The sequence below is a fragment of the Phocoena phocoena genome, chromosome 10 (assembly GCF_963924675.1).
Source record: "Phocoena phocoena chromosome 10, mPhoPho1.1, whole genome shotgun sequence".
Taxonomy (NCBI): Eukaryota; Metazoa; Chordata; class Mammalia; order Artiodactyla; family Phocoenidae; genus Phocoena; species Phocoena phocoena.
The window spans coordinates 43,409,668-43,436,836 of record NC_089228.1 but is presented as its reverse complement, the minus strand read 5'-3'; the positions used below and the strand labels follow the sequence as shown (position 1 = coordinate 43,436,836).

General features: G+C 42.2%; 1 protein-coding gene across 1 annotated transcript in view; it reads left to right on the top strand.

The window, feature by feature from the left end:
- Positions 1-27,169, top strand: part of SCN11A (sodium voltage-gated channel alpha subunit 11) — a 68,199-nt gene that overhangs the window by 16,579 nt on the left and 24,451 nt on the right. Inside the window, exons 8-18 of the mRNA XM_065886438.1 lie at positions 5,383-5,524; positions 6,160-6,357; positions 7,262-7,435; positions 10,072-10,201; positions 11,229-11,467; positions 15,766-15,951; positions 18,215-18,583; positions 20,190-20,621; positions 23,146-23,259; positions 24,021-24,135; positions 26,520-26,674. Of these exons, the coding sequence (XP_065742510.1) occupies positions 5,383-5,524; positions 6,160-6,357; positions 7,262-7,435; positions 10,072-10,201; positions 11,229-11,467; positions 15,766-15,951; positions 18,215-18,583; positions 20,190-20,621; positions 23,146-23,259; positions 24,021-24,135; positions 26,520-26,674 (2,254 nt within the window). The remainder of the gene's footprint in view (positions 1-5,382; positions 5,525-6,159; positions 6,358-7,261; positions 7,436-10,071; positions 10,202-11,228; positions 11,468-15,765; positions 15,952-18,214; positions 18,584-20,189; positions 20,622-23,145; positions 23,260-24,020; positions 24,136-26,519; positions 26,675-27,169) is intronic.

The window sequence follows — 27,169 nt, the reverse complement described above, 5'->3', positions numbered from 1 at the left end:
TAAAAGATAAAGCAATGAAAGAGACAGAAAATATGAGAATAAATATCAATCCAGAAGTTTCAGCTTTTGACTAAGTAGGAATTCCAGAAATGGAGCACAGAAAAAGCAAAAGGGAGGAAATTAGCAAAGATAATACAGAGAATTTCCCTGGGATTAAAGATGCAAATACCTCAGTGGCCCATAAAGTAGCCAACACAATGAATGAAAAAGGACCATCTCAGGTGCATTATCATGGCATTTCAGAACCTTTGGGGAAAAAGATCTGAAAACCAAAGAGAAAAAGGTTACCCACAAAGGAACAGTATCAGAATCCTCAACAACAACATAGGGTTAATAGCTGAGCAGTGATTTTATGTTTCTGAAGAAAAACTATGTTCAACCCCAAATTCTATTTCTGGTCAAACTGTAACTCTACTGTGAAGGCAGAGTAAAGATATACCCATATGTGCAAAGATCACCCAGTCTTCCTAAAAAGCTACTTGAGGTTTGGTCCAGAAAAATGAGGGAGTAAAACTTAGAAAGAGCAATACGAAAGAGCCAAGAAAAAATGTATCTGACGCAGGAGACCCAATGACACAGGCCATGATATTTTCCATGAAGAGTGATATAAGTAGTGGTGAGGTAGGGTGGGATGTTGGAAAACCCTTATCTACCACAGCAGAAAGCTAGTCAACAAAGACTAAAACTGATAAATCAAATACCAGGATAAGCATTTTAAAAAATTATAGTATAGTTGAATCTCAATATCATATTAGTTTCAGGTGTACAATATGGTGATTCAATATTTTCATAAATTATACTCTAAAGTTATTGTAAAATATTGGCTATATTCCTGTGCTGTGTAATATATCCTTGTAGCCTATTTATTTATTTATTTATTTATTATTATTTTTTGTGGTACGCGGGCCTCTCACTGTTGTGGCCTCTTCCGTTGCGGAGCACAGGCTCCGGACGCGCAGGCTCAGCGGCCATGGCTCACGGGCCCAGCCGCTCTGCGGCACGTGGGATCCTCCCGGACCAGGGCACGAACCCGTGTCCACTGCATCGGCAGGCGGACTCTCAACCACTGCGCCACCAGGGAAGTCCCCTATTTATTCTATACATAGTAGTTTGTACCTCTTAATCCCCTACCTCTATTTTGCTCCTCCCCCCTTCCCTACTGGAAACCACTAGTTTATTCTCTATATATTTAATTCTGTTTCTGTTTTGTTATATTCATTTGTTTCATTTTTTAGATTCCATGCATAAGTGATAACATTCAGTATATGTCTTTCTCTGTTTGACTTATTTCACTTAGCATAACACCCTCTAGGTCCATCCACACTGTTGCAAATGGCAAAATTTCATTCTTTTTTATGGCTGAGTAATATTCCATTGTATGTATATACACCACATCTTTTCTATTTTTTATATAGGAGTATAGTTTATTCACAATGTTGTGTTAGTTTCAGGTGTAAAGCAAAGTGATTTAATTATACATATTCATACATCTAATCTTTTTCAGTTTCTTTTCCCATATAGGTTATTAAAGAGTATTGAGTATAGTTCCCTGTGCTCTACAGCAGGTCCTTTTTGAATATCTATTTTATGTACGGTAGTGTGTATATGTTAATCCCAACTTCCTAACTTATCCCTCCCCCCGACCTTTTCCCCTTTGGTAGCCATGTTTGTTTTCTAAGTCTGTGAGTCTGTTTCTGTTTTGTAAATAAGTTCATTTGTATCATTTTTTTAGATTCCACATAAGTGATATCATACGATATTTGTCTTACTCTGTCTGACTTATTTCACTTAGTATGATAATCTCTAGGTCCATCCATGTTGCTGCAAATGACATTATTTCATTCTTTTTTATACCATATCTTTTTTATCCATTCATCTGTTGGTGGACACTTTGGTTGCATCCATATCTTGGCTATTGTTAATAATGCTTCTATGAACATGAGGGTGCATGTATCTTTTTGAATAGTGTTTTCATTTTCTTCAGCTATATACCCAGCAGTGGAATTGCTGGATCATATGGTAATTCTATTTTTTTTGTGTGATACGCGGGCCTCTCACTGTTGTGGCCTCTCCTGTTGCGGAGCACTCCAGATGTGCAGGCTCAGCGGCCATGTCTCACGGGCCCAGCCGCTCTGCGGCATGTGGGATCTTCCCAGACCGGGGCATGAACCTGTGTCCCCTGCATCGGCAGGCGGACTCTGAACCACTGCGCCACCAGGGAAGCCCTATTTTTAATTTTTTGAGGAACCCCATATTGTTTTCCACAGTGGCTGCACTAATTTACATTCCCACCAACAGTGTACGAGTCTTCCTTTTTCTCCACATTCCTGCCAACATTTGTTATTTGTAGACTTTTTGATCGTAGCCATTCTGACAGGTTTGAGGTCGTATCTCATTGTGGTTTTGATTTGCATTTCTCTAACAGCATTGTTCTGCATCTTTCCATGTGCCGTTAGCCATCTGTATGTCTTCTTTGAAAAATGTCTATTCAGGTCTTCTGCCATTTTTTAATCAGGTTGTTTGTTTTTTTTGATAGAGTTGTGTGAGCTGTTTATATATTTTGGATATGAACCCCTTATCGGTCATATCATTTGCAAATATTTTCACTCATCTAGTAGGTTGTCTTTTCATTTTGTCAGTGATTTCCTTTGCTGTGCAAAACTTTTTAAGATTAATTAGTTTGTTTATTTTTGCTTTTGCTTCCTATGCCTTAGAAGAAAGATCAAAAAAATATTGCTATGATTTATGTCAAAGAGTGTTCTGCCTATGTTTTCTTCTAGGAGTTTTATGGTTTCTGGTCTTACATTTAGGTCTTTAATCTGTTTTGAGTTTAATTTTGTATATGGTTTGAGAAAATGTTTTAATTTCATTCTTTTCCATGTAGCTGTCCAGTTTTCCCATCACATTTATTGAAGAGACTGTCCTTTTCCCATTGTATATTCTTTCCTCCTTTATTGTAGATTAATTGACCATAAGTACGTGAGTTTATTTCTGAGCTCTGTATTCTATTCCATTGATCTGTGTCTATTTTTGTGCCAATACCATGCTGTTTCGGTTACTGTAGCTTTGTAGTGTAGTCTGAGGTCAGGGAACATGATATTCCCAGCTTTGTTCTTTTTTCTCAAGATTGCTTTTGCTCTTCAGGGTCTTTTGTGGTTCCATATAAATTTTAGGATTATTTGTTCTAGTTCTATGAAAAATGTCATGGTTATTTTGATAGGGATTGCATTAAATCTGCAGATTGCTTTGCGGTAGGATGGACATTTTAACAACATTAATTCTTCCAATCCATGAACACAGTATATCTTTCCATTTCTTTATATCATTTTCAGTTTCCTTCATCAGTGTTTTATAGTTTTCAGAGTATAGGTCTTTTACCTCCTTGGTTAAGTTTATTCCTAGGTATTTTATTCTTTTCAATGTAATTTTATATGGGATTGTCTTCTTGCTTTCTCTTTCTGATAGTTTATTATTAGTATATAAAAAGCAACAGATTTCTGAATATTAATCTTGTATCCTGAAATTTTACTGAATGCATTTATTAGCTCAAATAGTTTTTTTGATGGAGACTTTAGTTTTCTATCTATAGTATCATGTCATTTGCAAATAGTGATAGTTTTACTTCTTCCCTTCCAATTTGGATGACTTTAGGTTTTTTTTTGTTGGCTGATTGCTGTGGCTAAGACTTCCAATGCTATGTTAAATAGAAGTGGTGAGAGTGGGCATCCACCTTATTCCTGAGATTAAGCAAGCATGTGCATATGTTCTTCATGAGCAGAGTCTCAGTTTGTTACAGCCCTCCTGTAAGTCCCACTGGTTTTCAAACCAGCTAAGAGAACTTGTCTTCCTGGTGTTGGACCCCAGGACTGGGGTGCCCAATATGTGATTCAAACCCCTCACTCCCCAGGGAGGATCTCCAAGCCCATGATATCCCTCTCTTCTGTGCCCCTAACTAGGGAGTCCCAACCTGATTGCTTCTCCTTCCTTCCTTTCTGACTCTGTGTGGATCTTTCTTTACAGTCTTGTGTCCAGTTTGTTTTCATTGAGAATTGCTCCACATGTAGATGTTTTTTTTAATATAAATTTATTTGTTTCTTTATTTCTGGCTGCATTGGGTCTTTGTTGCTGTGCGCGGGCTTTCTCTAGTTGTGGTGCATGGGCTTCTCATTTCAGTGGCTTCTCTTGTTGTGGAGCATGGGCTCTAGGCGTGTGGGCTTCAGTAGTTGTGGCACTCAGGCTCAGTAGTTGTGGCGCATGGGCTTAGTTGCTCCATGGCATGTGGGATCTTCCTGGACCAGGGTTCAAACCCGTGTCCCCTGCATTGGCAGGCCCATTCTTAACCACTGCGCTACCAGGGAAGTCCCATGTAGATGTATTTTTGGTGTATTCATTGGGGGAGGTGAGCTCAGCATCCTCCTACTCCGCCACCTTGACCTTCTCCCAGTAAAAGCACTATATTTAGAGATAACAGACCTAAAAGAGCTAGAAGTTGTTGAATTTGGGGTGTATAAATGACAGATGAAGAATGATGGAATGGTTTTCATTACAAGCCTTTTGGTGCCATGTGACTTTTTTTAAACCACATGCATGTGTTACTTTGATAAAAATACTATGTTTATTACAAATTAAGAAAGTACATACTCATAGTATATTCGATAGATGCACTCAATGATGTGTTTTTGGTGATGTGGACAAAGACCTATATGCAAGATATCTACTGTTTTTAAAGTAAAACCCAAATGTTTGTAAGAATAGAGGACTGATAACAATTGATATCTAAATATTTAGCATTAGCAAAGCACTTATATAAATCCCAGAACTGTAGGACATGAAAAGAAATGAGATATTTCCTTGTATGCTGGTGGAAAAGACCTCCAATCAATACCATTCCATGAAAAAAGCAAAGTGCAAGAGAGTGTTCAAAGAATGCTCCCATCCATATATTATAGAAAATGTATATTGATAATATGTGCTTTTATATTCATAGAGGACTTCTGGAAATTTACTAAAGTAACTGTTAAACTGTGCCTCTAGGAAGTGGGGCTGAGTGGGGAGAGAGGGAGACATCATATTCTTTGTATGTCCTTTTTTTACTGTAAAGTGTTCACTATGTCACTGCACTTAATTTTTCAATGAAAAACTGCCGGTATGAACTTCCTAATCAATCCATTTGAGAAAAGTCTATGAGTGCCCATGTTTAGATACAGAATGGGAGGCTTGGAAGGTGGAGGATGGCCAACTCTATAAATATTCTCTTCACCTAGGACTTTTGAGTGTGAGCCCATGGTTCCTGGAAGAATCAGTGCCCTGGGCAGGGTGTCGAGGGGAGGTGGGCTACAGGGTATGTAATTCTTTCTCTGTTCCTTTGTTTCCAATATCTAGGGCTTGTTCTGAACAATTTGAATGCAAACATACCAATAAAAATCCTGACTATAATTACACGAATTTTGACAGCTTTGGCTGGTCTTTTCTTGCCGTGTTCCGGCTTATGACCCAAGATTCCTGGGAGAAGCTTTATCAACAGGTTATCTATTTATTCATTCTCTCTTTATTTCCCTCTCTCTCTCTCCCCCTCTCTTCCCTGCCCCTCTGCCTCCTTGCCTCCTCTCTCCCTTTCCATCACTTATCTATCTCTTCATCATTTATTTATAACCTACCATCTCTCCTTCACCTTTGTCATCTATTTCTTATCCTTAACAGTTGTACTGTTAAATTGTGTTTTAGAAATTCTATTAGAAACATCAAAAAAAAGACTATAAATGTGACATTTGGAAGAAGAGTACAAAAAAACTCCTCTTCCTAGAAATATCACCCCTCTCCAGATTCCCCACTGACAGAAGTTCCACCACTAGTGCTTCAGCTTTCATGCAGCATTGCTCTCTCTCTTGCCTTTTTAATTTAAAAAATGCAAATACCCTTGAGAAAGTCACAGTAAAGTCACTCTGACTTCTGTGTGAATGTACAGATGGCATTTCCTTGCTGAGAGATAGGGCATCAGGAGCTCTAGGTGATGGGGGAGGCAGTAGATGATGCTGCAGGTAGCTGAACCAACCAGGGCTGGGGAGAGACCAATTGCTACAGTGTAATCTCCACTCGAGGTCAAGTCACCCCTCTGTGGAGGAAGGATTCAGACGCCAGCATGTGCTGTGTCCCTTGCAGACTTTGCGCACCTCAGGGCTCTACTCAGTCTTCTTCTTTGTGGTGGTCATCTTCCTGGGCTCTTTCTACTTGATTAACTTAACCCTGGCTGTTGTCACCATGGCTTACGAGGAACAGAACAAGAATGTAGCTGCTGAGACAGAAGCCAAGGAGAAGATGTTCCAGGAAGCCCAGCAGCTGTTAAAGGAGGAGAAGGAGGTAGGGGCACGTGGTGTGAGACAGTGGGGTCTGCTTGGGAGGACCCCAGAGGCTGTGGGGTCTGACACTCAAGGTTTCTGTATAAGGCCTAGTCTCAGTGCTTTCCTAACTGGTGCTTTTCTGAGAATTTTTAAGCCCTTTGCAGCTGGCTCTGCTACAGTCTCCCACTAAGATGTCCAGGCGCAGGGCTCTTGAGGAAGGGAACCCTTGGTTTTGATGATCTTTGACCTTCTGAAACCTGAGCCTTCAAAGATAGATCCCAAATTGCTGGCTAGAGGATAAAATGTATGTGTATGTAAATTAAGGCTCTGCTCCAGGCTTTCTTGTGGGAAGCTGGAGATGTTTGTGTCCAGGGACTTTGCTTGCGAGAGTTTGGAAAATCAGTCATGGTGGCTGTAGAGATAGCAGTCATGATCCTTTCTTATAATCCTTGTTATATTTACAGACCATTCTTATTGTTTCCGTGACATCTTTACATTTTTTCAGCTCTAAGATTCTAAGATTCGATTCTAAGATTTCAGAGCAGGGCCATGTTTTATGCTTTTTCTCATCCTCCACAGAGATTTGTCAGGAGGAAGCCCATCTTAAGTGCTTGATGTCTGCAGCATTAAGCGCAAACATTTACTGAATGCTTAGCACATACAGGGCACTGTGCTAAGGGTTAGTGACACAGAGGTATCTAAGAGTTAACCCTGCCTTCGAGGGCTGCAATCTTGTGGACAAACAGGACATGTTCCCCACATAAACAATGACAAAGCTAGCATATTACAGTTGGGCAATGAGCAATCAAAATGGTCCAGTGCTACCAGAAGAGAGGAGAGAATGCTTACTGAGGTCGAAGTCATTTACAGTGTTCTGTGGGGAGTGTGATCTGTTCATTAATTGCTTTTTTTCACTCTCTAAGGCTCTGGTTGCCATGGGTATTGACAGAAGTTCACTTAATTCCCTTGAAGCATCATCTTTTTCCCTGAAGAAGAGAAAGCTATTTGGTAATAAGAAAGGAAAATCCTTCTTTTTGAGAAAGTCTGGGAAAGACCAGGTTCCAGGATTAGATTCTGATGAAGATTCTTCAAAAAAGGCAAGTTTGGGCCAAGGGATTGATGATACTTTAGCACTCTTCAGGGGGACAGGTCAAGTTGTCAATCTAATTGAAAGGACTCATTCATTCACTCAGTCATTTATCCATTCATCCATTTGCACATACTTCCCTGCATCCATGTGTCTATTCAATTATCCATTTATTTACAGATGTCTATTTAAAATGTTGACAGTGTTTATTTGGCACTGGGGTAGGCACTGGGGATACGTGGGATATATAGCACAGGCAGGTAATGGTGAAGGCACACTGACAAAGAGGCAGTTACTGTTCAGTGTGATGACCGACACGATGATCACTGAGGGAGAGCAGAGCAGGAGCATCGTCTTAGGGGCAATGTTTGTTCCCTGCAAGGCAAACCCTGAGACGTTAGAGTGCAAGTAGACTATTTGGGAAGTGATCTCAGGAAGCACTAAGAGGGGAGGGGAGAAGTGATACATGGAAGAGAAGGTGGCCAATTAATGTGCATTATTAAACCAGTTTAATCTCCCTGGAGTGAGGGCACTAGAGTATTTATACATCAGCTTTGGTCCATCATTGGTTCAAGACTTCTGTGGTCAGGAAACAATAATTTTTCTGTATTTCTGACGTGTTATGTGTTAGGGCAAAAGTGTTTGGGTTGCCAAAGGAAGCCTGAGGACATATGGATGGGGCCAACAATAGTGTCTGCTTCAGACAACCAACCCCAGACTTGGTGGGGGCTGGGAAAAGAGCAGTGGATCAGAAAAGAGTTCCCAGAGGAATCATTGTGTAAGCTGAAAGGATGAATTAACCGGGTAAAAGGAAGAATGAAGCACTACACATAGAACAGCACACGCATAGGCCTGGAAACAAAGGAGAGCAGAACATGACCCAGTAGAAAATGTGCAAGTGTGTGTGCGCACGCGTGTGTGTGTGTGAGATGAGGTTGGGGGGGTGGCAAGAGGCTTTAGTGGTAAGATATGGACCATAATAAAAGGCCTTGAAGCCAAGCTAAGGAGTTCATTCTTTACACTGAGAGCAAGTGGTAAGCAGTATGGAAAGGTTTTAAGCAGAAGAGTGATATGAGTAGATTTACATTGTGGAAATCCTGGATGCATTGAAGAGAGGGGATTGGAGGAGTGCGAGACTGGAGGCAGCCAATTAAGAAGTTGTTGCAGTGATCCAAGTAAGAGGTGACAATGGCTTAAACTATGGTTAGGGCAGTGAGGATAAAGAGAGATGAACAGGTTACAGTGATCTGCAGAGGAAAGGATTTGGCAATTGACTAGATGTAGAGGGTGGGGTTTATGGCTTGGGTAGCTGACTTGTTGGTGGGTAATCTACTGAGATGGGCAAAAAGCATGTTCTGGGGGCGGGGAAGATAGCAAGCTAAGTTTTGCATGTGCCAATTTTGAGGTGCCTATGGGGCATTCAAGTCAGGCTATTGAGTAGGCAGCAGGATATGCAGAAAAGAAGCTACGGGAGGATGTACTGTAGAAAAAGAAAGCTTATTCTTATCATTTAAGGTGGGGGATCTTTGAACATGTTTTAATTCTGGAGAAGAGAAGTCAAAAGAGAGGAAGATGTTGGTGATACAGGCCAGGGAATAATGGCTAGAGCCTCTTTACTGAGGTAGGGGGAGGATGAAGCAGGCAAGAGGTGGGTGTGTGTGCTTGAGCCCGGGGTGGGGAAAGGGAGTTCAAGGGCCTTTGTAGAAGTAGATGCACGGACCTCACCCACTGCTCTGAGCAGTTCTCTGATGGAGTGACAGGGCAAGATCTCATGATTTAGAGGCTTCTTTGCTGTCAGATCACAGCATATTCAAGAGACTGCATATATTTTTTAATATTTTTCAAGTTTTTCCTCATTTCACAAAGCAATAGACAAAGACCCAGACACCTAACATAAAGTGTCTTTTCCCTTTAGCTAGAATAGGAAATAGCTATAGAAAGACTACAGGCTCCCTTTAGAATAGCTTTTCAGAAAGGGATAGTTCCCTCTGGGGCCATGGTTGGTCAGAACTTTGGGGGAATAAGTAATTACGGATACCTGAGTTTTCTGGATAGCTGAAGGTTTATGTCCTTTAATCTCTAGATACTTTAGAGTTGTAGATAAGGTGAGAAACAATAAGCTCTTAGACATAGCCTGAGTGCTTGAAGTTTAGTATATGGATTTTGTGATATTTATTTTGACTGTTCTTTTTAGTTACTGACTATTTCAAAATCTATTTAGGCAGCCACTCAAGGCACTTCACTATGTGGCCTCAATCCACCTTTCTAAATTTATACACCACTTCTGCCCCTCGCAAACATTGTTTCTAAATCGCACTTTTTATTGTTTTCATACCCTGAACCATTGTGCATTCGTTTTCGTAAAATATTTTTTGCTCTTTGTTGACAATGAATAAAACACAGAGAAAGAAATGTTTCTGTAGGTACAACTCTAGACTCTAGAAATGGGCATACGTAAGAAGTATGAACGTTCAAACCATATTTCTCTTATCTATTAAATGTGAATTAAGAAAACTGCACCTTTGGCATGCCATGAAGTTGAAGTGAGTTGAGCATCTTCGCTGCATGTGGCATTGAACCAGTTTGTCAAGTTTTGAGGAGAGGTCACCCCTTCCCTTAGACAGTCCACCATGCCTTCTCTTATAGCCACACCTACTTGAACAAACCAAACGACTGTCCCAGAATCTGTCAGTGGACCACTGTGATGAGCACAGAGACCCCTTCCAAAGGCAGAGAGCACTGAGCGCTGTGAGCATCCTCACCATCACCATGCACGGTAAGTTCTGTTCCAAGACCAAGGGGGAGCCTAACTTCAAGGATGCCCTTCCCTTCTCCCTCTCTCCAGCCCCTCAGAAGCCCTTTGCAACCCACTGTACTTCCTGCAGAGTGACTCCCCATGCTTCTTTGGAGCATGTGAGCAAAATGGTTTGGAAGAAGCAGGCCTTCCTTTTGGGCCCACCCTGAGCTGCCACTTGGGTAGTGGTGGGACCAAGCGTACCAACGGGACTTCTCGTTCAGGCCAGGCAGTCACAGGAAGTTTCAGTGAAAATGATAGCCAGCCAAAGAAGAGAAGACATAGAAGTTTCCAGGAGGTTACAGTTGTCATTGAAGTTAGAATAGGGATCTGACACGAATAATAGAAGACTTGCGTATGCAGGCTGGAACCATCTGATGGACCTGATTAACAGGAGGCAACAGGGACCAAACTGAGGGGTTCGTGTTCAAGGGCAGGACTCAAGTCCCAGCAAGAATGGGATCAAATGGGTTCTTAGCACTTTTGAGCCTATTGCATCATCTCATGAGGCCTTGAAATTGTGTGGAAATCAGGGTGCAGCAGCTTTCTGGTCTGATTTCAACCAACTGATAGCATGCCTTTTGTTTCAGTGCTTATAGATGTCCCTGCCTGAATATCTCCCCTTCCCCTGAGCCCTGGTAGCTTCCTGTGCTCTGGTACAGCCGTCACCATGGTCTTCCTTGAGTGAACATAACTTGGGCTTGTGTCTTTCTCTCTCATGGGTTCATAGCCAGTCAGTGTTGACTTCCCCATCTGTATCTCCCACAGTGTGGCCCTGCTCCCAGATTCTCAATATAAGTATAAAGACTTGATTGAAGTGCTTGACTATACCACATGGAAGTTGAGTGTGGGAAACCTTCCTAGCTATGCGTCAGTACCTTTCTTGACTGATCATGTTGTAGCACAGGAGATGCTAGGGAAGAGGGAGGAAGGAATGCACCCAGGCAAAGAACAGCCAGACTGGCTCAGACCTAACTCCTCAAGTGCTCTTTCAATTCTCCTTCTCCAGAACAAGAAAAATCACAGGAACCTTGCCTCCCATGTGGGGAAAACCTGGCATCCAAATACCTCGTGTGGGACTGTAGCCCCCGGTGGCTGTGCATTAAGAAGGCCCTGAGAACCATGATGACTGACCCCTTTACTGAGCTGGCCATCACCATCTGCATCATAATCAACACTCTCTTCTTGGCCATGGAGCATTACAAAATGGACCAGAGTTTTGAGAACATGTTGTACACAGGGAATTTGGTAACTCTAGGCTTTTTAAAATATAAAACATATTTCAAACTTTGAATTATAACTCTTTCAAAGTCTAAACATTTTGTGAGTGGCCTAACCTAACGTAGGTCTTTGGTCCTCTTAGGTGGAGTAGAGGGAAAAGGTGACCGTTAGGATTTTATTTTTACCCATTTCAGTAATTTTCCATGGGCCCCTGTTTGCTCTCTAGTACGTTGAGGTGTTTCTTTAGTCATCTAATGGATGACTAAAGGGTCATTCAGTGGTAAGACAGAAGCAAGGAGACATCTTAAACGGTCAACTATTTTGGATAATCAAGAAAACATTAACCACATCCAGAGATCCATGGTCCCCAGTGATATTGATGACATCATTTGTCACAAAACAGTGTGACTGCCATTACTAAGTGTTATTTTCCCTGGAAAGGTGAGTCAGAGCGTGGAAGCTGTAGGAGGTTCTTTCCTAGGAGTAGGTGTGAGAGGCTTGTGGGGTGGGGTGGGTGTGGGGTTCCAGACTTGAGCTTGTTTCAGTGTGTTTGTTATTGGATGAAGCTACTCTCAGTTAAATTTGGAACATTAAGATAGGGGAGCAGATTTTTCAAGAACTGTTCACTTTAATTCATAGCTCCTGCAGAAGGCCCAAGGGAAAATTAGTTTCCCAAATATCAGAAATAATAAGTAAGTACCTAGTGAATGTTCTACCCTAATTTGCTAATGAGTTAATTAGCTAAAAATCTTACCAGAATGTCTAGCCTTTTCTTCTTACAGTTTTATGTTATTTTTCTAATTTAAAAAGCAATGTATGTTTTTTTAAATTTTAAAAATAAGTAACAATACAAAGAAGGGAAATACAAAGAAACTCATTTCCTATGGTCTTAGTAGCAAAGATGATCATTTTTAGCATTGCAGAGTATTTCCAGGCAGTATGTATGTATGTAGGTATTTTTAAATTTTCCTTTTTTTTTACTTTGACAAGAACCCACAGTACGTATTGAATCAGGAGTTGGTCCACAGAGCTGCTTCCATACATCAGGTTTAGGATGGTGTAGAACTGTAGACAGGTGCCTGTTACCCTTGGTTCCACATCGCATGCAGGAAGAGTAGGGAACTGCAGTATAAGAGCAGGTGGATCTCCTTACAGACAGTCTGCATTTAAGTTCCTTTTCCCATACCGCCTTTGTGAAGAAGTGCCCTGTGGGTGTGCATAGGTCAGATTAGATTCCATGTTGCACAATAAAGCTAACACACACAATACCTTCTAACAGGCTGGCATCTTCTGGGCTCCAGGCCAGGGTGTTTAGCTCTCTCCTGTTGAGGTGTCCCAGAATGGCCCGACGGTTTAGTTTCACTTGGAGGCAGAATGCTGTGCCCTCAGGGCCACAGTCCCTACCTCGACAGAGTTAGCAGGACCCATCTTTCAGCATCTCCTGGTAGATGGAGTTATTGGATAAATTCCAGAGAATACTCAAAGAACCCAGAGTCATCCCCTTGGACAGGGCTTCTCAGTTGCAAAGGTGGTCTGTCCATCACTTCATCTGCTGGTCCAACTGTGGGAAATAGCCAAAGCCCGCCTCTCACATTTCCCACTGACCAGGTATCCTGGGTGCTGAGGTGAAGTTACATTTTACAGTTGGAAGCTGGCAAATTAAGTGACATTCTTCTTCACTCTCTCCAGAGGCAAAAGGAACACAGGGACATTGTTGGTGTCTGAGAACACAGGCAGCAGCTGGACCCTGGATCCTGAAAATGGAAGAGAAACATGCAGAGCTGGTTTTGTAGCCTGTGCATCTATTCCATGTGCCCCATTCCCTAGACATGCAAAAAAAGGGGCAGCCACCTCACCTCTTGTGCCCTCGTGATGGTGGTGCAGGGAGGCCTTGGAGCCCTGAGCTTGAAAGAACACATTCAGACCTCTCCTGTCTGATGGATGGACCAGGATTAAGCTGGCCTGTGGAGTTCTCTGTGGACTAGACTTAGAAATGGACTCTCTAGGCTTCAGAATTGCTTGAATCAAGCGAGTACATTGAGCTCCCAAGAAGTCATAACTAGCAATTGAATTGAATTGGATTGCAAAACCAATGGTCCCAAAGCATCTAGGGACGCTGTTGGGCTCAGACACCTAAAGCCTGAAGGAGACAGGAGGAGGAAGAGTGGGTCAAAAGGGGATGGAGATTAGTCCAGCACAATTAACCGGAATGCGCAACACTGCCTGCTTTTAGGCGCTGGTTATGGCACTGGGCAGGAACAGGCAGCAATGTTTAAAGGGAGAAGATAGGTATAAACTTTGATTTTTCTTTGCCACCCTTGATTTCTTTTTATTTGTCTATTCTGTGTTTATTTATGCCTATCCTTTTATTTTAACTTGTGTCTTTTTATCTTAGGGATGGATTTTATAAATAGTAAGTCATTGAATTATTTATAAAAATAGATCACGTTGTACTTTTTAATAAGGAAATTTAATCATTTAGGGGTTGTTTTTGCTGTTTCCAGAACTAAAGAGGAGAGTCTTATAACACAGCGGCCCCCAACCTTTTTTTTTTTTTTAAGATGTTGGAGATAGGAGTTTATTAATTAATTAATTTATTTTTGCTGTGTTGGGTCTTCGTTTCTGTGCGAGGGCTTTCACTAGTTGTGGCAAGCGGGGGCCACTCTTCATCGCAATGCACGGCCTCTCACTATCGCGGCCTCTCTTGTTGTGGAGCACAGGCTCCAGACGTGCAGGCTCAGTAGTTGTGGCTCACGGGCCTCGTTGCTCCGCGGCATGTGGGATCCTCCCAGACCAGGGCTCAAACCCGTGTTCCCTGCATTAGCAGGCAGATTCTCAACCACTGTGCCACCAGGGAAGCCCCAGCGGTCCCCAACCTTTTTGGCACCAGGGACCGGTTTCGTGGAAGACAGGTTTTCCACAGACTGTGGAGCGGAGAGATGGTTCAGGTGGTAGTGCGAGTGATGGGGAGCGGTAGATGAAGCTTCGCTCGCTCGCCTGCCGCTCACCTCCTGCCTGGTTCCTAACAGGCCACAGACCAGTACTGGTCTGCGGCCCGGAGGTTGGGGACCTCTGTTAATACGGACATTTTAGGGGCTTCCCTGGTGGTGCAGTGGTTGAGAGTCCGCCTGCCGATGCAGGGGACACGGGTTCGTGCCCCGGTCCGGGAAGATCCCACATGCCGCAGAGCGGCTGGACCCGTGAGCCATGGCCACTGAGCCTGCGCGTCCGGAGCCTGTGCTCTGCAGTGGGAGAGGCCACAACAGTGAGAGGCCCGCGAACCGCAAAAAACAAAACAAAACAAAACAACAACAACAACAACAAAAAGGACATTTTAAAAGACTTTAACCATTTTCATTTTACTGTATTATTTTCATACTCTTGTTTTTCTCATTTCTATTTAATGTGTGTGTGTGTGTGATAGAGAAAGTGCTATTTGCTGTGAAGGAATGCTTTGCTTTATCTTCTGCAAAGAATAGAAGATAGATTTAGTTTTGAGTTTGGCTACTAGGCTACATTTTGCAAATTTCTTAAGCCTGTATTATCTAATTGTTAAAGACAGAGAATTATTTTCCCCTCGGAAAAGACATAGTTTAGTGCTTTTTAAGCTCTTGCCCCTCCTTTTAATTCTTTGATATTTTGTTCTGGAATGATGCACCCTGCATTCTAGTGAGTCTTTAGGATTATATTCTGACTCACTAATCTTCCTTTCAACCATAACCAATCTAGGGTTTATCCTCTATATCAGGTTGCTCAAAGACATTTTTCTGTGCCTGGTAGTATTTTTCAGTTCTCTGCTCTGGGCCCTTTTAATTTTTTTTTTTTTTTTTTTTTCTGATCAAGGTGTTGAGATTGAATGGTTAGGTGAACTCCTCCTGCATTCTGGTTTATGAACGATATTTATCTTTAGTTTTCAGAGCTGTTGTGTACTCCCCCCACTTCGGAGTTATGAGTATCTTAAAGAGAATTCAGAGGAGGAATTGCTTGACACTTCCTATTACTCTGCCATCTACCAAGAAGTCAATTTTGCTTTATTTTTTAACAGAATGGAAAATGATATTTATTCTCCATCCTGATGTCTCTTAGCTTGGTGACACTGGAGTGGAGGCCATGGAGGAGGGCAGAGAGAGGGGCAAAGGTAGAGTGAGGTTCACACTACAGTGGTAAATGTTTTTTTTTGTGTGTGGATTGCAGGGCATATTGTATCAAGCATGAAAATACATTTTAGTTCTTTGTAACCTCTGTAATTCCCTTGGACCATTCTTAAAAGTGTATCTCCAAGAAGAGGTAGCTTCCTTTTCTCATTTTTCTTTGTCTCGCTGTAGGTTTTCACTGGCATTTTCATGGCTGAAATGTGCCTAAAAATCATTGCGCTGGATCCCTACCACTACTTTCGTGGAGGCTGGAACATTTTTGACAGCATTGTTGCTCTTCTGAGTTTTGCAGAGGTGATAATAAACAGTATGTGTCCAGGAAAACAAAGTTGTATGTCACTTCGTTCCTTAAGAGTGGTAAGGCACTTTCTTTCCTTCTTTTTTTTTTTTAAGGGGCTGTCAGGATGATAATCCAATTTAACCAGCTCTTTATTTATTTATTTGGTTGCACCGGGTCTTAGCTGTGGCAGACGGGCTCCTTAGTTGCAGCAGGCAGGCTCCTTAGTTGTGGCATGTATGTGGGATCTAGTTCCCTGACCAGGGATCGAACCTGGGCCCCCTGCATTGGGAGCGCAGAGTCTTATCCACTGCTCCACCAGGGAAGCCCTATACTGAATAACTTATCTGACAGGATTGAAGAGTCTTGAGTGAGTTCAGTAGCTAGTTTGGATTAAACTTTACCATCTTACCTTAACCTGAGAACCAAAACTGCACTCCTCCTCCCACCCAGGTCTTTAATACCTTTGTGAGTCCCAAGGCGTCTTCTCTCAGGTGAACCCCTACTTTCCTCCGTCTCCCTCCACAAGATGATCCTTCAGGCAACCAGATGCAAAATTGTGTCTTCTGGTATCAGGACTCTGCTCCTTGCTTCGTGTACAACCCCTCCAATGATCTCTTCCCCCACAGAGCTCTGAGCCAGGCATCCTCACAGCTGGGCTCACCAAGTGGGTGTAGACTACATAGCCCAGGACGGGGGTCGGGTGCTGCCTGCAGGTGTTATCTCACAGGGTCCCTCCTCATTGCTGCCAGTACCACATTCCTTTTCTGTAGTCTTTGCCCTCCATTCACGAACCATTGGAGGCATCCTGGCACCCTTTGCCAAGCATCTGATATGTACATGAGGGAAGGTTCAAAGGTGAGGAAAACACTGCCTACAAGGAGTTTGCAGTCTAGGGAAAATACAAGACAGGCCCAGAAATGACCATGAGGTAAAGTGGAGTGTGACAGACCCCACAAGAGGTATGGACAGAAATCACAGAGAAATCACATGTGGGAGGGTAATAGGGAAACCACAAAAGGTGACCTCTTGTCCACTTTCAGAGATTTACTTTTCTTTTTGGCATGGATAGGATTTCTAAGCCTGTAGAATCAGACATTTGATTCAGTTACTTAAGCATACATTTTATACTTGGCATATGTTAGAAAATCACACTGCTTAAAGTCAGGCGTTATTAGGCTGCTCCCTAAAGTTTTATTGGTGCTTGGGTGAGCAAAATTACATTTGCTTTACTATTGTTTAGGCTTATTACAGCCATGCTATGAGGCAAGGAGCTCTGTGGCATTGCCTGTGGATAAGAACAGAACCACAGTTTCTCCCTGAGATGCCCTCAGCTCCCCTCTAAGTAGACAGTTGTGGTCCTTCTCTTGTGATATAAGTCTTACTGATCTGCAGTATCGCCCAACCCCCCAAATAGTTGATACTTAACAGGATTGTACTTTGGAGTGAAACCACTGGTTTACATTGAAAGTTAATATAAGAAATAATCTATGAAACTAGTTGCTGTGTTTTTTCTAAGGTTATTGTCTCCTATAAGGTCTGTAAGTTTCCATGGAGAAAATTTCTCGTGGAAAAAGAGAGTGTGTCTTGACTGGCTGATTGCCTTTTCTCTCCTAGGTACAAAACATCATGTTACTCTTGTCATCCTTATGACGTTTAGATTCAAACTTGTGACCTCAAATATATAATACAGGAGTTAGCAAACTTTATCTGTAAAAGGCCAGATGGTAAATATTTTCAGCCTTACAGGCCATATGGTTTCTGTCGAAACCACTCAGCTTTGCTATCGTAGTACAAAAGTAGCTGTAGACAGTAGAGAACGCATGTGTGTGGCTGTGTTCCGATAAAACTTTATTTATGGACATGGAAATTTGAACTTCATGCAATTTTCATGTGTAATGAAATATTTTAAAAAATTATTTCCAACCATTTAAAGATATAAAAAACATTCTTACCTCTCAGGCCATATAAAAGCAGGCAATGGGATGGATTTGGCCCTGGGGCCAAAGTTTTTGACCCTTGGTATATTATATAGGGTTCCAATACATTCATTATATTTAATAAGCATGTATGCTCAATTCCACCATCATGATCCCAAAGTCTTTATCATTTAAAATCTTAGACCAAAATATTCCATTTTTAAAACAAAAAGTAGATACAGGTGAATATTAGATTGGGACATGGAGTTGGTGACCATGTTTAGGATGGATCTGGCTTTGAAAAGATTTTTGAAAGTTATAAATGCTGTGGTTTGGGAACATGCCATTTAAATTATAGCTGAGCAGATGGAATTTGTTCTTAACTGGCTTTTCTTCCATTTTTGTTTATTGTCTGTTTTTACAGCTGAGGGTCTTCAAGTTAGCCAAATCCTGGCCAACTTTAAACACACTGCTTAAGATAATTGGCCATTCCGTTGGAGCCCTTGGAAACCTGACTGTGGTCTTGGCCATTGTGGTCTTTATTTTCTCAGTAGTTGGCATGCAGCTTTTTGGCTCTAAATTCAATTGCATAAAGAGTAATTCAAAGTCCCATGACCCTGCAGTCCCATGTTTACGACGCTGGCACATGGGGGATTTCTACCACTCCTTTCTGGTGGTATTCCGCATCCTCTGTGGGGAATGGATCGAAAACATGTGGGAATGTATGCAAGAAGCTAACCAAGCACTGTGCATTATTGTGTTTCTGTTGATCATGGTGATAGGAAAACTCGTGGTGAGTGTCTTAGTTTTGTTGTTGTTGTCATTGTATTAAATACATGGACTAAACAAATGCATTGGCTTCTTTTGTAACACTTCACTAGTGAAAATTGTTACTCTAAGTATAGTATTATAAATGTAATGTTATACAATATTTTTAAATCTGCATTTGAATTTTGTTTGAAGACAGTACGGTAAGCATGAAAGAAAACCTTGTCATGTAGTGCTCATAAAGATGTCCCAATGTCTATCCTACTCCAGGTGGTTATTCAGATCGCCATTGATTGGCCGAGGTAGGGGTTTTTGACTTAATTTGTTCAATAGATGCAAAGAGATGTCCACTGAGGAAGGTTTCTTGTTGTTTAAAAGAAGAAGAAGGAGGAGAAGGAAGAGGAGGGGGAGGAGGAAGGAGGGATGAGGAAAAAAAAGTAGTCCTTTTTCTTCCTCTGGACCTTTTATGACCGTGACTCTTGGTAGAACTGCAAACATTATACAACCATGAGAAGAACTAAACTAAGACAAAGTAAGCACTGAGGAAGATAAAGGGAAGGTGGGACAAACCTATTGTCGAGTCATAATTGGTCCCCTGTTTAAAACGTTTCAAATATCTTGTCATGTGACATTTTCTTACTGTGTAAGCTGCCCTGAGTCTGTTACTTGCAGCTGGAAACATGGCTATTTATGGAGAGGCTAATTAGGTGTACACCAGTGAGGGTATGAAGAGACAGGAGACAGACAGGGATACCTGAGCATAAGTTCTTCAGAACTGAGTTGGGGCTATCATGCAAATATAATTAACAATCCGCATAGAAATAAAATTAACTCTCCTAAATACCTAATAAGTGATGTTGATAGACAGTAAGAGATACGAAAGATCAGAAGGGCAGGGTATCACCCAAGGGAGTGGGAAGGGAGCACTAAGAAAGGCTTTGTGGGAGACACAGTACTTGAGAAGGGCACTTAAGAGGCAAAGAGGACTTAGCAAATAGAGGAGAGCTTGAGCAAAGATTCGGACCTGGGAATTCTCCTGGTGAAGCTGAGGAAGAGTGACTAGACCTGTTAACACCCACAAGACACTTCTCCCAGAGAGCTGTATATGTTTGAGCTGGCGAGAGCCACAAACAAAAGAGATTTTAAAAAGCCTGCACAAGTATACCATCTCTCAAATTGCACAGACAGGAGAGGGCCTCCTAGCACAGCAGTCTTAGACATCAGACCCATATCCCTGTGGGCAGTTCCAGAAAAAGTCCAACCTCATGATTCTGGCTGATCCCCAAGGAATATCCACGTTTGATTTTGCCACATGATTTCACCATTCAGCCTTACCCTGGCCAGGGTCTACAATACGTGCTGCTTACACACAGACGGACTGGATATGTCTGTCTGCACCCTTTAACTTCAGTTTTTCTTTGGTCTTATCTTGATGCCCCTATTACTTCGTCAATCTTCTCTCCTTTTATTTATTTTACAGATGAACTTTCTTGGGAGGCAGAAGGACATAGAACTCTCATTTGATTTTGTTTTGGGTCTTGGGGAAAAGTTGTTGTGGAAACCTACTGTATTCTTTCCTTTGCTAAATTTTTCATTCTCCTTATGTCCCCCCTCCCTTTGCCCCTTCCCAGGTACTCAACCTCTTCATTGCCTTGCTGCTCAATTCCTTCAGCAATGAGGAGAGAGATGGACACTTGGAAGGAGAGGTCAGGAAAACCAAAGTCCAGTTAGCCCTGGACCGGTTCTGCCGGGCGTTTTGTTTTGTCATATATACTCTTGAGCATTTTTGTACCAAGTGGTGCAGGAGACAACATTTACCAAAGGAAAAAGAGGTGACAGAAGGCCCTGAGGCAGAGAGCAAAGGTGTCATTCCCCTGGTCATAGAGATGAGAAAGGGCCCAGAGACCTGGGAGGAGTTTGGTGTACTGACTTCCGCACCAAAGACCTTGAGTGTCGGGCATGATCGGACTTGGTTGGCCCCACTAGCAGAGGAAGAAGATGATGCTGAATCCCCTGGTGAAGATAAGGCACAGCCTATCACACAACCTGAGCCTGGAAAACAGGTATGAAGGTTCACACGTAGACTTAGAGGTTGTACAAAGCTAGAGTTGCCATAGGGCACTGGTTGCCTGCCCTGTTCTGAGCACTATGCAGAGATGATAAGGGTATAAAATGTGGCAGCTGCACATCCGGGACTGATTCTGATCATGGTCCTGCACATGTGGCACAGGTGGGTGGTGTCAGAGGAGTTCAGAGGGGAACACGATCAGAGTGGGCTGGGGCAACAGGGGAATCAAGTGCCTTTGGTTTAGCCCTAAAAGAAGTATAGACTTTGAATTGGCTGAAAGGTGAGAAAGGGAGTGTGGAAGGTGAAGTGAATAGCACAAAAGGAGATTTTGTTTCTTATGTATTGCCTACCACCCTGAGAAGGATCACTTAGCCATAGCCGCTACCCCTGGTACTCGGAGGGGCAGTAGTCTCTCATCTCTCAGCCTCCCTCTTCCTTCATGGAACCTCTGCCCTGCAAACTAGCTGGAGTAAGGGTGATAAGGGCCCCAGTATTCTCAAACTTTTGAACCTGGAATAGAGTTTGTGTCCTATGAGTAGAAACTGAATTGAAAAAGGAAATCCAACTTCTTGGCCACATTCACCAGAAATTTAGCCTCTTCAACTCAGAGTTGGAGGAGATGAGAAAAGTTGGTAACCTGCACCTTCTGGTGAGATACATATCTCTTGATTGGGAGCTGAGGGTAAAGGGAGCCCCATCTTCTTGGTCACATCTGCCTAGAGTGGAGCTTCTGTCAAACTGAGCTGGGGGTGGGAAGGAAGAGAGCAGATCATGGCTCAAGTGACATAGACTCCTGCTGTTATTACTGAAATGTGTAGTTTTTTTAGTAAATATTTCTTCATTTGCTGTATGCCCTTAGGACAATTTCCAGAAACTTAAATGATTTTTTATGAATATTTTCCACCACTTATGTTAATTTTCCTGTGGAGCATGTCTGCAGAGCTTCTTACTTTACTATCCAGGAAGCGAAATTCTGTATATCTTTTTTAAATTAAATTCTAAACTTGTTAATTTTAATGATGCTTTCAGATTACTATACTAATTTCACTTTTTTCTCAAATAAATTCACCTCCTTGTAGCTAATTTTTGAGGGATACTGGTTTTATGTTTGTCTCCTCATACATTTTGGAGTGTGAATTTGAAAACTCATCTTTGTGGGAGGATCTGTCCCCCTTTTTGCAGTCTAAGTTCTGTGGTATCTTTAATCGACCCTCCTAGAGGATCCATTTCAGAACTAAGTCTTGTATTGCCAACTTGGGATTCTTGTCTAATAGTGATACTAGGCATTTTGCAGATCCAGTCACTGAACCAGTGGCTCCCTTTGCCCGGGTCTTGTTTCTGAGGCTGTGCTTCCTCCTTCCTCTCTAGATTTGCAGCTTTATATAATTGTAATCCCAAGCATTGGCCACAGCTTCTTTTATTTATTTATTTATTTTTAACATCTTTATTGGAGTATAATTACTTTACAATGGTGTGTTAGTTTCTGCTTTATAACAAAGTGAATCAGCTATACATATACATATATCCCCATATCTCTTCCCTCTTGCGTCTCCCTCTCTCCCACCCTCCTTATCCCACCCCTCTAGGTGGTCACAAAACCACAGTTTCTTTTGACTTTCTCTCTTAAGTGCAAGAACTTCAACCCAGCCCATAGTTTCAAGCTTTGGACATAACTGTGGTTTCCTTCCTCACACGGGGCACTTTTATTCACCATTACCTGCTACATGCTTTAAATTGTTATTACTTTATATTTTTGTTCTGTGTCTGGTCCATAGATAATGTGTACCTGTTTATTGTGTGTATATGTTCAAAGGGGAAAAGTGTTCTTAAATCATGACCTTACAGTGTCAGATTCACAGGAACCCTCACATAGATTTTAGGATGAAACCTTCACTTAAGGTGTGACTTTGCATATATCCTTCTTGGATTTAGCTGCAGGTCATAAGACAAAATTTAGTTTTTATTTTTATGTTGTGATATATTTTCATATTTTCTTTATGTCTTTCAGTTACCTATTTAGCTAAGCCAACCCTCTGTACCCAACAGAGTAAAATATTATTTTCCAAGTTATTCTTCTAATATTTTATACATCTATTTTTACATCAGAATATCAGATGATTATGGATTTTAATTTTTACTATATTCTGACATTGTAATATTTTTTCAGGCATAACTAATTATGCCAGTACCATTTATTAAACAATTTATTATTTTGCCATTGAATTGAAAGGCTACAGTAAGTTTCACCTCTTAATTATTTGGTGAATTTTGTATCCAGACCATATTGTTTTGATTACATTACTTATGAGTAAGTTTTGTTATCTGTTTCCTATAGTAGTGTTCCAGAATTATTTTATGTTGACTTTTTCCAGGATCAGTTTTCAAAAGTAAAGCGAAGAATGTTAATAATGTAATAATTTTCATGACAAACAGAAAACCAAATAGAATTCAAACTTGTTTCATCTCAAGTGAGATGTCCAGGAGGAATATTAATTCTACTTGGGGTTTCTCAGTGTCAGGCCAGTGAACTCCATCAGAAGGCCAAGGAGCCCACCAGTCCAGGAGCTCAGATTGTGGAAATGGACATATTCTCTGAAGGTGATCCTTATCTGTCGGTACAGAATCCCCGAAAGGTAATTTTCCCAGGGTGTTCCCAGAAGAAACATGGCTCATCCATACACCTTCTCCAAGATAGCCGCTGTGGAAAAATATCAAGATTAGTACAAGGCAAACTGCCAGAATTAGATCTTAAGCAAAGGTCTAGGCCAGGGTTTCTCAACCTCTCCACTATGACATTTGGGACAGGATAATTCTGTGTTATGTGGACTATTCTGTGTATTGTAGGGTGTTCAGCAGTACTCTGGCCTCTACCCACTAGATGCCCATAGCATCCCCCCATTGTAAAAATAAAAAATGTCTTTAGACATTGACAAAATGTCTCCTAAAGGGTAAAATCAATGACATTGCCAAAATGTCTACTGGAGGGTAAAATCAACGAGCAACACTGTTCTAGGCCTATTATTCTGGGAGTTGAGGTAGCTGACAGTTTCAGTCTCAGTAAAGTAGCATCCTTCTCATCACCTGGCTTCCATATTTGGGGTTAGTCAGCAGATCAGGTAAGATTTGGAGGGAGGAAAAGGTTGAGGCACTGTGTCTTCATGTGCCTTATCTTTCATCAACCAAGGGAGAGCAGTTAGAGAATTCTTTCCTGAAGTCAGGGCTGGTCAGAACATTTAGGAAAGAACGCAACAAGAGGTATACTTTCTAGACACCCCTCATACCTTTGCCTAGCTAATTTCATGCATAAAAAGTCATAAAATAAGGTATTAGGTATTAACCATGGTGACAGAGGGTGTTGGAAAGTGATTCCCCCTTTCTTTGTTCTGATGTACAGAAGTCTGATGCTACAAGTGTGCTCTCAGAATGTAGCACCACTGGTCCACAGGATCCCTTTAGGCGGGTACTTGAAATGGTTCCCAAAAAGGAACCAGAGAGATGTTTGCCCAAAGGTAAGTGGCAGTATTCCTACATTCAGTTCATGGAATTTTTGGATGGGATTCTGTTATTTTTTGAAGATCTATGGTTTTGATAGATGCCTTCTTTCTGCTTCTACTGGAGACAAAAGTGAGGCGTCTTCCCTGGATTCTTGGGACCATTTCAGGAAATTCTTTTTTTTTTTTTTTTTTTTTTTTTGCGGCACGCGGGCCTCTCACTGTTGTGGCCTCTCTCGTTGTGGAGCACAGGCTCCAGACGCGCAGGCTCAGCGACCATGGCTCACGGGCCTAGACGCTCCGCGGCATGTGGGATCTTCCCGGACCAGGGCACGAACCCGTGTCCCCTGCATCGGCAAGCGGACTCTCAACCACTGCGCCACCAGGGAAGCTCTCAGGAAATTCTTGATTTAGGTGGGGTCAACTTATACAGCCCAAGTACCAGGGCAGAAAATCTAGAAAACTTTCCCAGAAAGCCCACTGGGCCGGTATTTTTGCCACTTGGTAGAGTTCCCAGTACATCAATTGTCAGGATGTACTAGAGGTCATAGACCAAGAGAACTTGACCATAAGTCTGGGGTTGACTAGAGCCCTTGCCAGGCCCTCAACTCATCTCTCAAGATTTTTCTCTGGGAGCAAGGGTCCAAGATAGTGGCGTAGGAAGTCCCTGAGCTCATCTCCTTCCATGGACACACCAACTGTACACCTACTTATAGAGCAGTTCCTCCTGAAAAAGACCTGAGGGTTGATTGAACAGCTACTGCACATAGAAAGACCACATAGAAACAGGTAGGAAAGACGGAGACATGGTATCCATGGGAATCCCACCCCAACTTAGTGACCTACAGTAGGAAGGAATATGACTACAGGGCCAGAGCACAGACTCACCTACCTTGGGATGCAGCAAGAAAACAGCAGTTTAAAGGGCATCTAGACTATACTGGAAGGAAATCCATGTACTAACCCTAGAGCTTCTCCCAAATGAGCAGGGAAGTACTGGAGCCCTCTGTGGGGTCAGAGGCACCAGAGAGGGCCTTTGAGTTACCCCTAGAACTCCCCCTAGCCCTCACTCACTCCAGCTCTAGCTACCCGACCAAGACAGCCTTGGCCTCAGCACTCCCCAGGGACTGACTCCAGCCCAAGCCCTCTCTAACCCCAGCTGCCCCGCCTGGGTGGACTTAGGAGCAGTGCTCCCCAGAGATTGCCCCTGGCAAGCTCCAGCCCCAGTTGCCCTGCTAAAGCTGCCAGGTGCAAGCCATCTACACAGGATACTCACACACGAGTCCACTCCTTCGAGACCAAGATAGGTAGCTGTTTAACCTAGTTCATAGAAACAAAAACTGAAAGTCGTAATGAGGAGATAGAGAAATGTATTCCAAATGAAAGAGCAAAATAAAGCCCCAGGAAAAACCCTAAAGAAACAGAGGTAAGTAATTGACCTAATAAAGAATTCAAAGAGATGATCATAAGAATTCTGACCAAACTAGGGAGGAAAATGAACTTCATCCCAGTAAGAACTTCAACGAAGACTTAGAAAATGTAGGAAAGAATTGAATAATACAATAATAATACAATCCACACCAAGACACATTATAATTAAAATGTCAAAAATTTGAATCTATTGTGCCATTCCCTTTGCTCTGCAAAGTTTCTGCTGAAAAATCATCTGACAGTCTTATGGAGGTTCTCTTGTGTAAAGCTAGTTCTTTTTCTCTTGCTGCTTTTAAGAGTCTCTCTTTATCTTTAATTTTTTGACATTTTCATTATAATGTATCTTGGCATGGATCTCTTTGGGTTCATCTTGTTTGGGAACCTCTGTGTTCCCAATCTCCAAACTTGGATGTCTGTTTCCTTCCCCAGGTTAGGGAAGTTTTCAGCCATTATTTCTTCAAATAAGACTTTTGTCCCTTTTCTCCTTCTGAGGCCCCTATAATGCTAATGTTAGTATGCTTGATGTTGTCTCAGGGATCCCTTAAACTCTTCACATTTAAAAAAATTCTTCTTTTTGCTGTTCTGATTGGGTGATTTCCACTCCCCTGTCTTCCGGATCACTGATTTCATTCTTCTGCATCCTCTAATCTGTTAATTCCCTCCAGTGCATTTTTCATTTTAGTTATTGTATTCTTCAGTTCTGATTGGTTCCTTTTTATATTTCCTATAGTTCTGTATCTTTGTTGAATTTCTCACTGAGTCAGAACTGGCACATTATGACTCCTTTTCTGCTCTGTTGGCCAAATGTTGTCACATGGCTGAGCCCAGATTCAAGGGGTTGGAAAAAGACTCCACCTCTTTAGTTGGAGGATTTTCAAAGTCACATGGTGTGTACAAGGAGGGGTGAAGAGTTGGGCTATTAATGCACATGTATTATAGACACTAATGATAGTGATGCTAATTCCTTGCAGGCCTGAATTACTGTTCTCCATGCTGTACTATGGACAAGAGGAAGTCCCCCTGGATCATTTGGTGGAACCTGCGGAAAACCTGCTACCAAATAGTGAAACACAGCTGGTTTGAGAGCTTTATTATCTTTGTGATTCTGCTGAGCAGTGGGGCACTGGTAAATTATCATGGTCTTGTTGGGGACATTGGGGATCAAGGCAGCTGGGTGGCTTCATTCTGACTTGGCCCCTCATGGGGCTGTGAATGTGGGGAGGCCAAGAAGAAGTGGGATCTCTGCTGTTGTATCCCCTTAGGGGACAGGGTTTTGCACAACAGGTTCTGGAGGAATGCTACAACTGGGAAATCCCCAAGCCGAAGATGCTTTACCTGTAGGAAGGATGACCCAAATTGGCACTTTTTCTTTTTCTTCCTTCCTTCCTTCCTTCCTCCCTCCCTCCCTCCCTCCCTCCCTCCCTCCCTCCTTTCCTTCCTTCCTTCCTTCCTTCGCCCCACCTTTCCTACCAGGGATTGAACCCGTGCACCCTGCAATGGAAGTGTATAGTCTTAACCATTGGACCGTCAGGGAAGTCCCCAAATAGGCACTTTAAAGTGGCTATTGGAGTCTTGCTCTTGGCTCCAAGTCTGTCCATCATTCATGGTGGATTTCTAGACA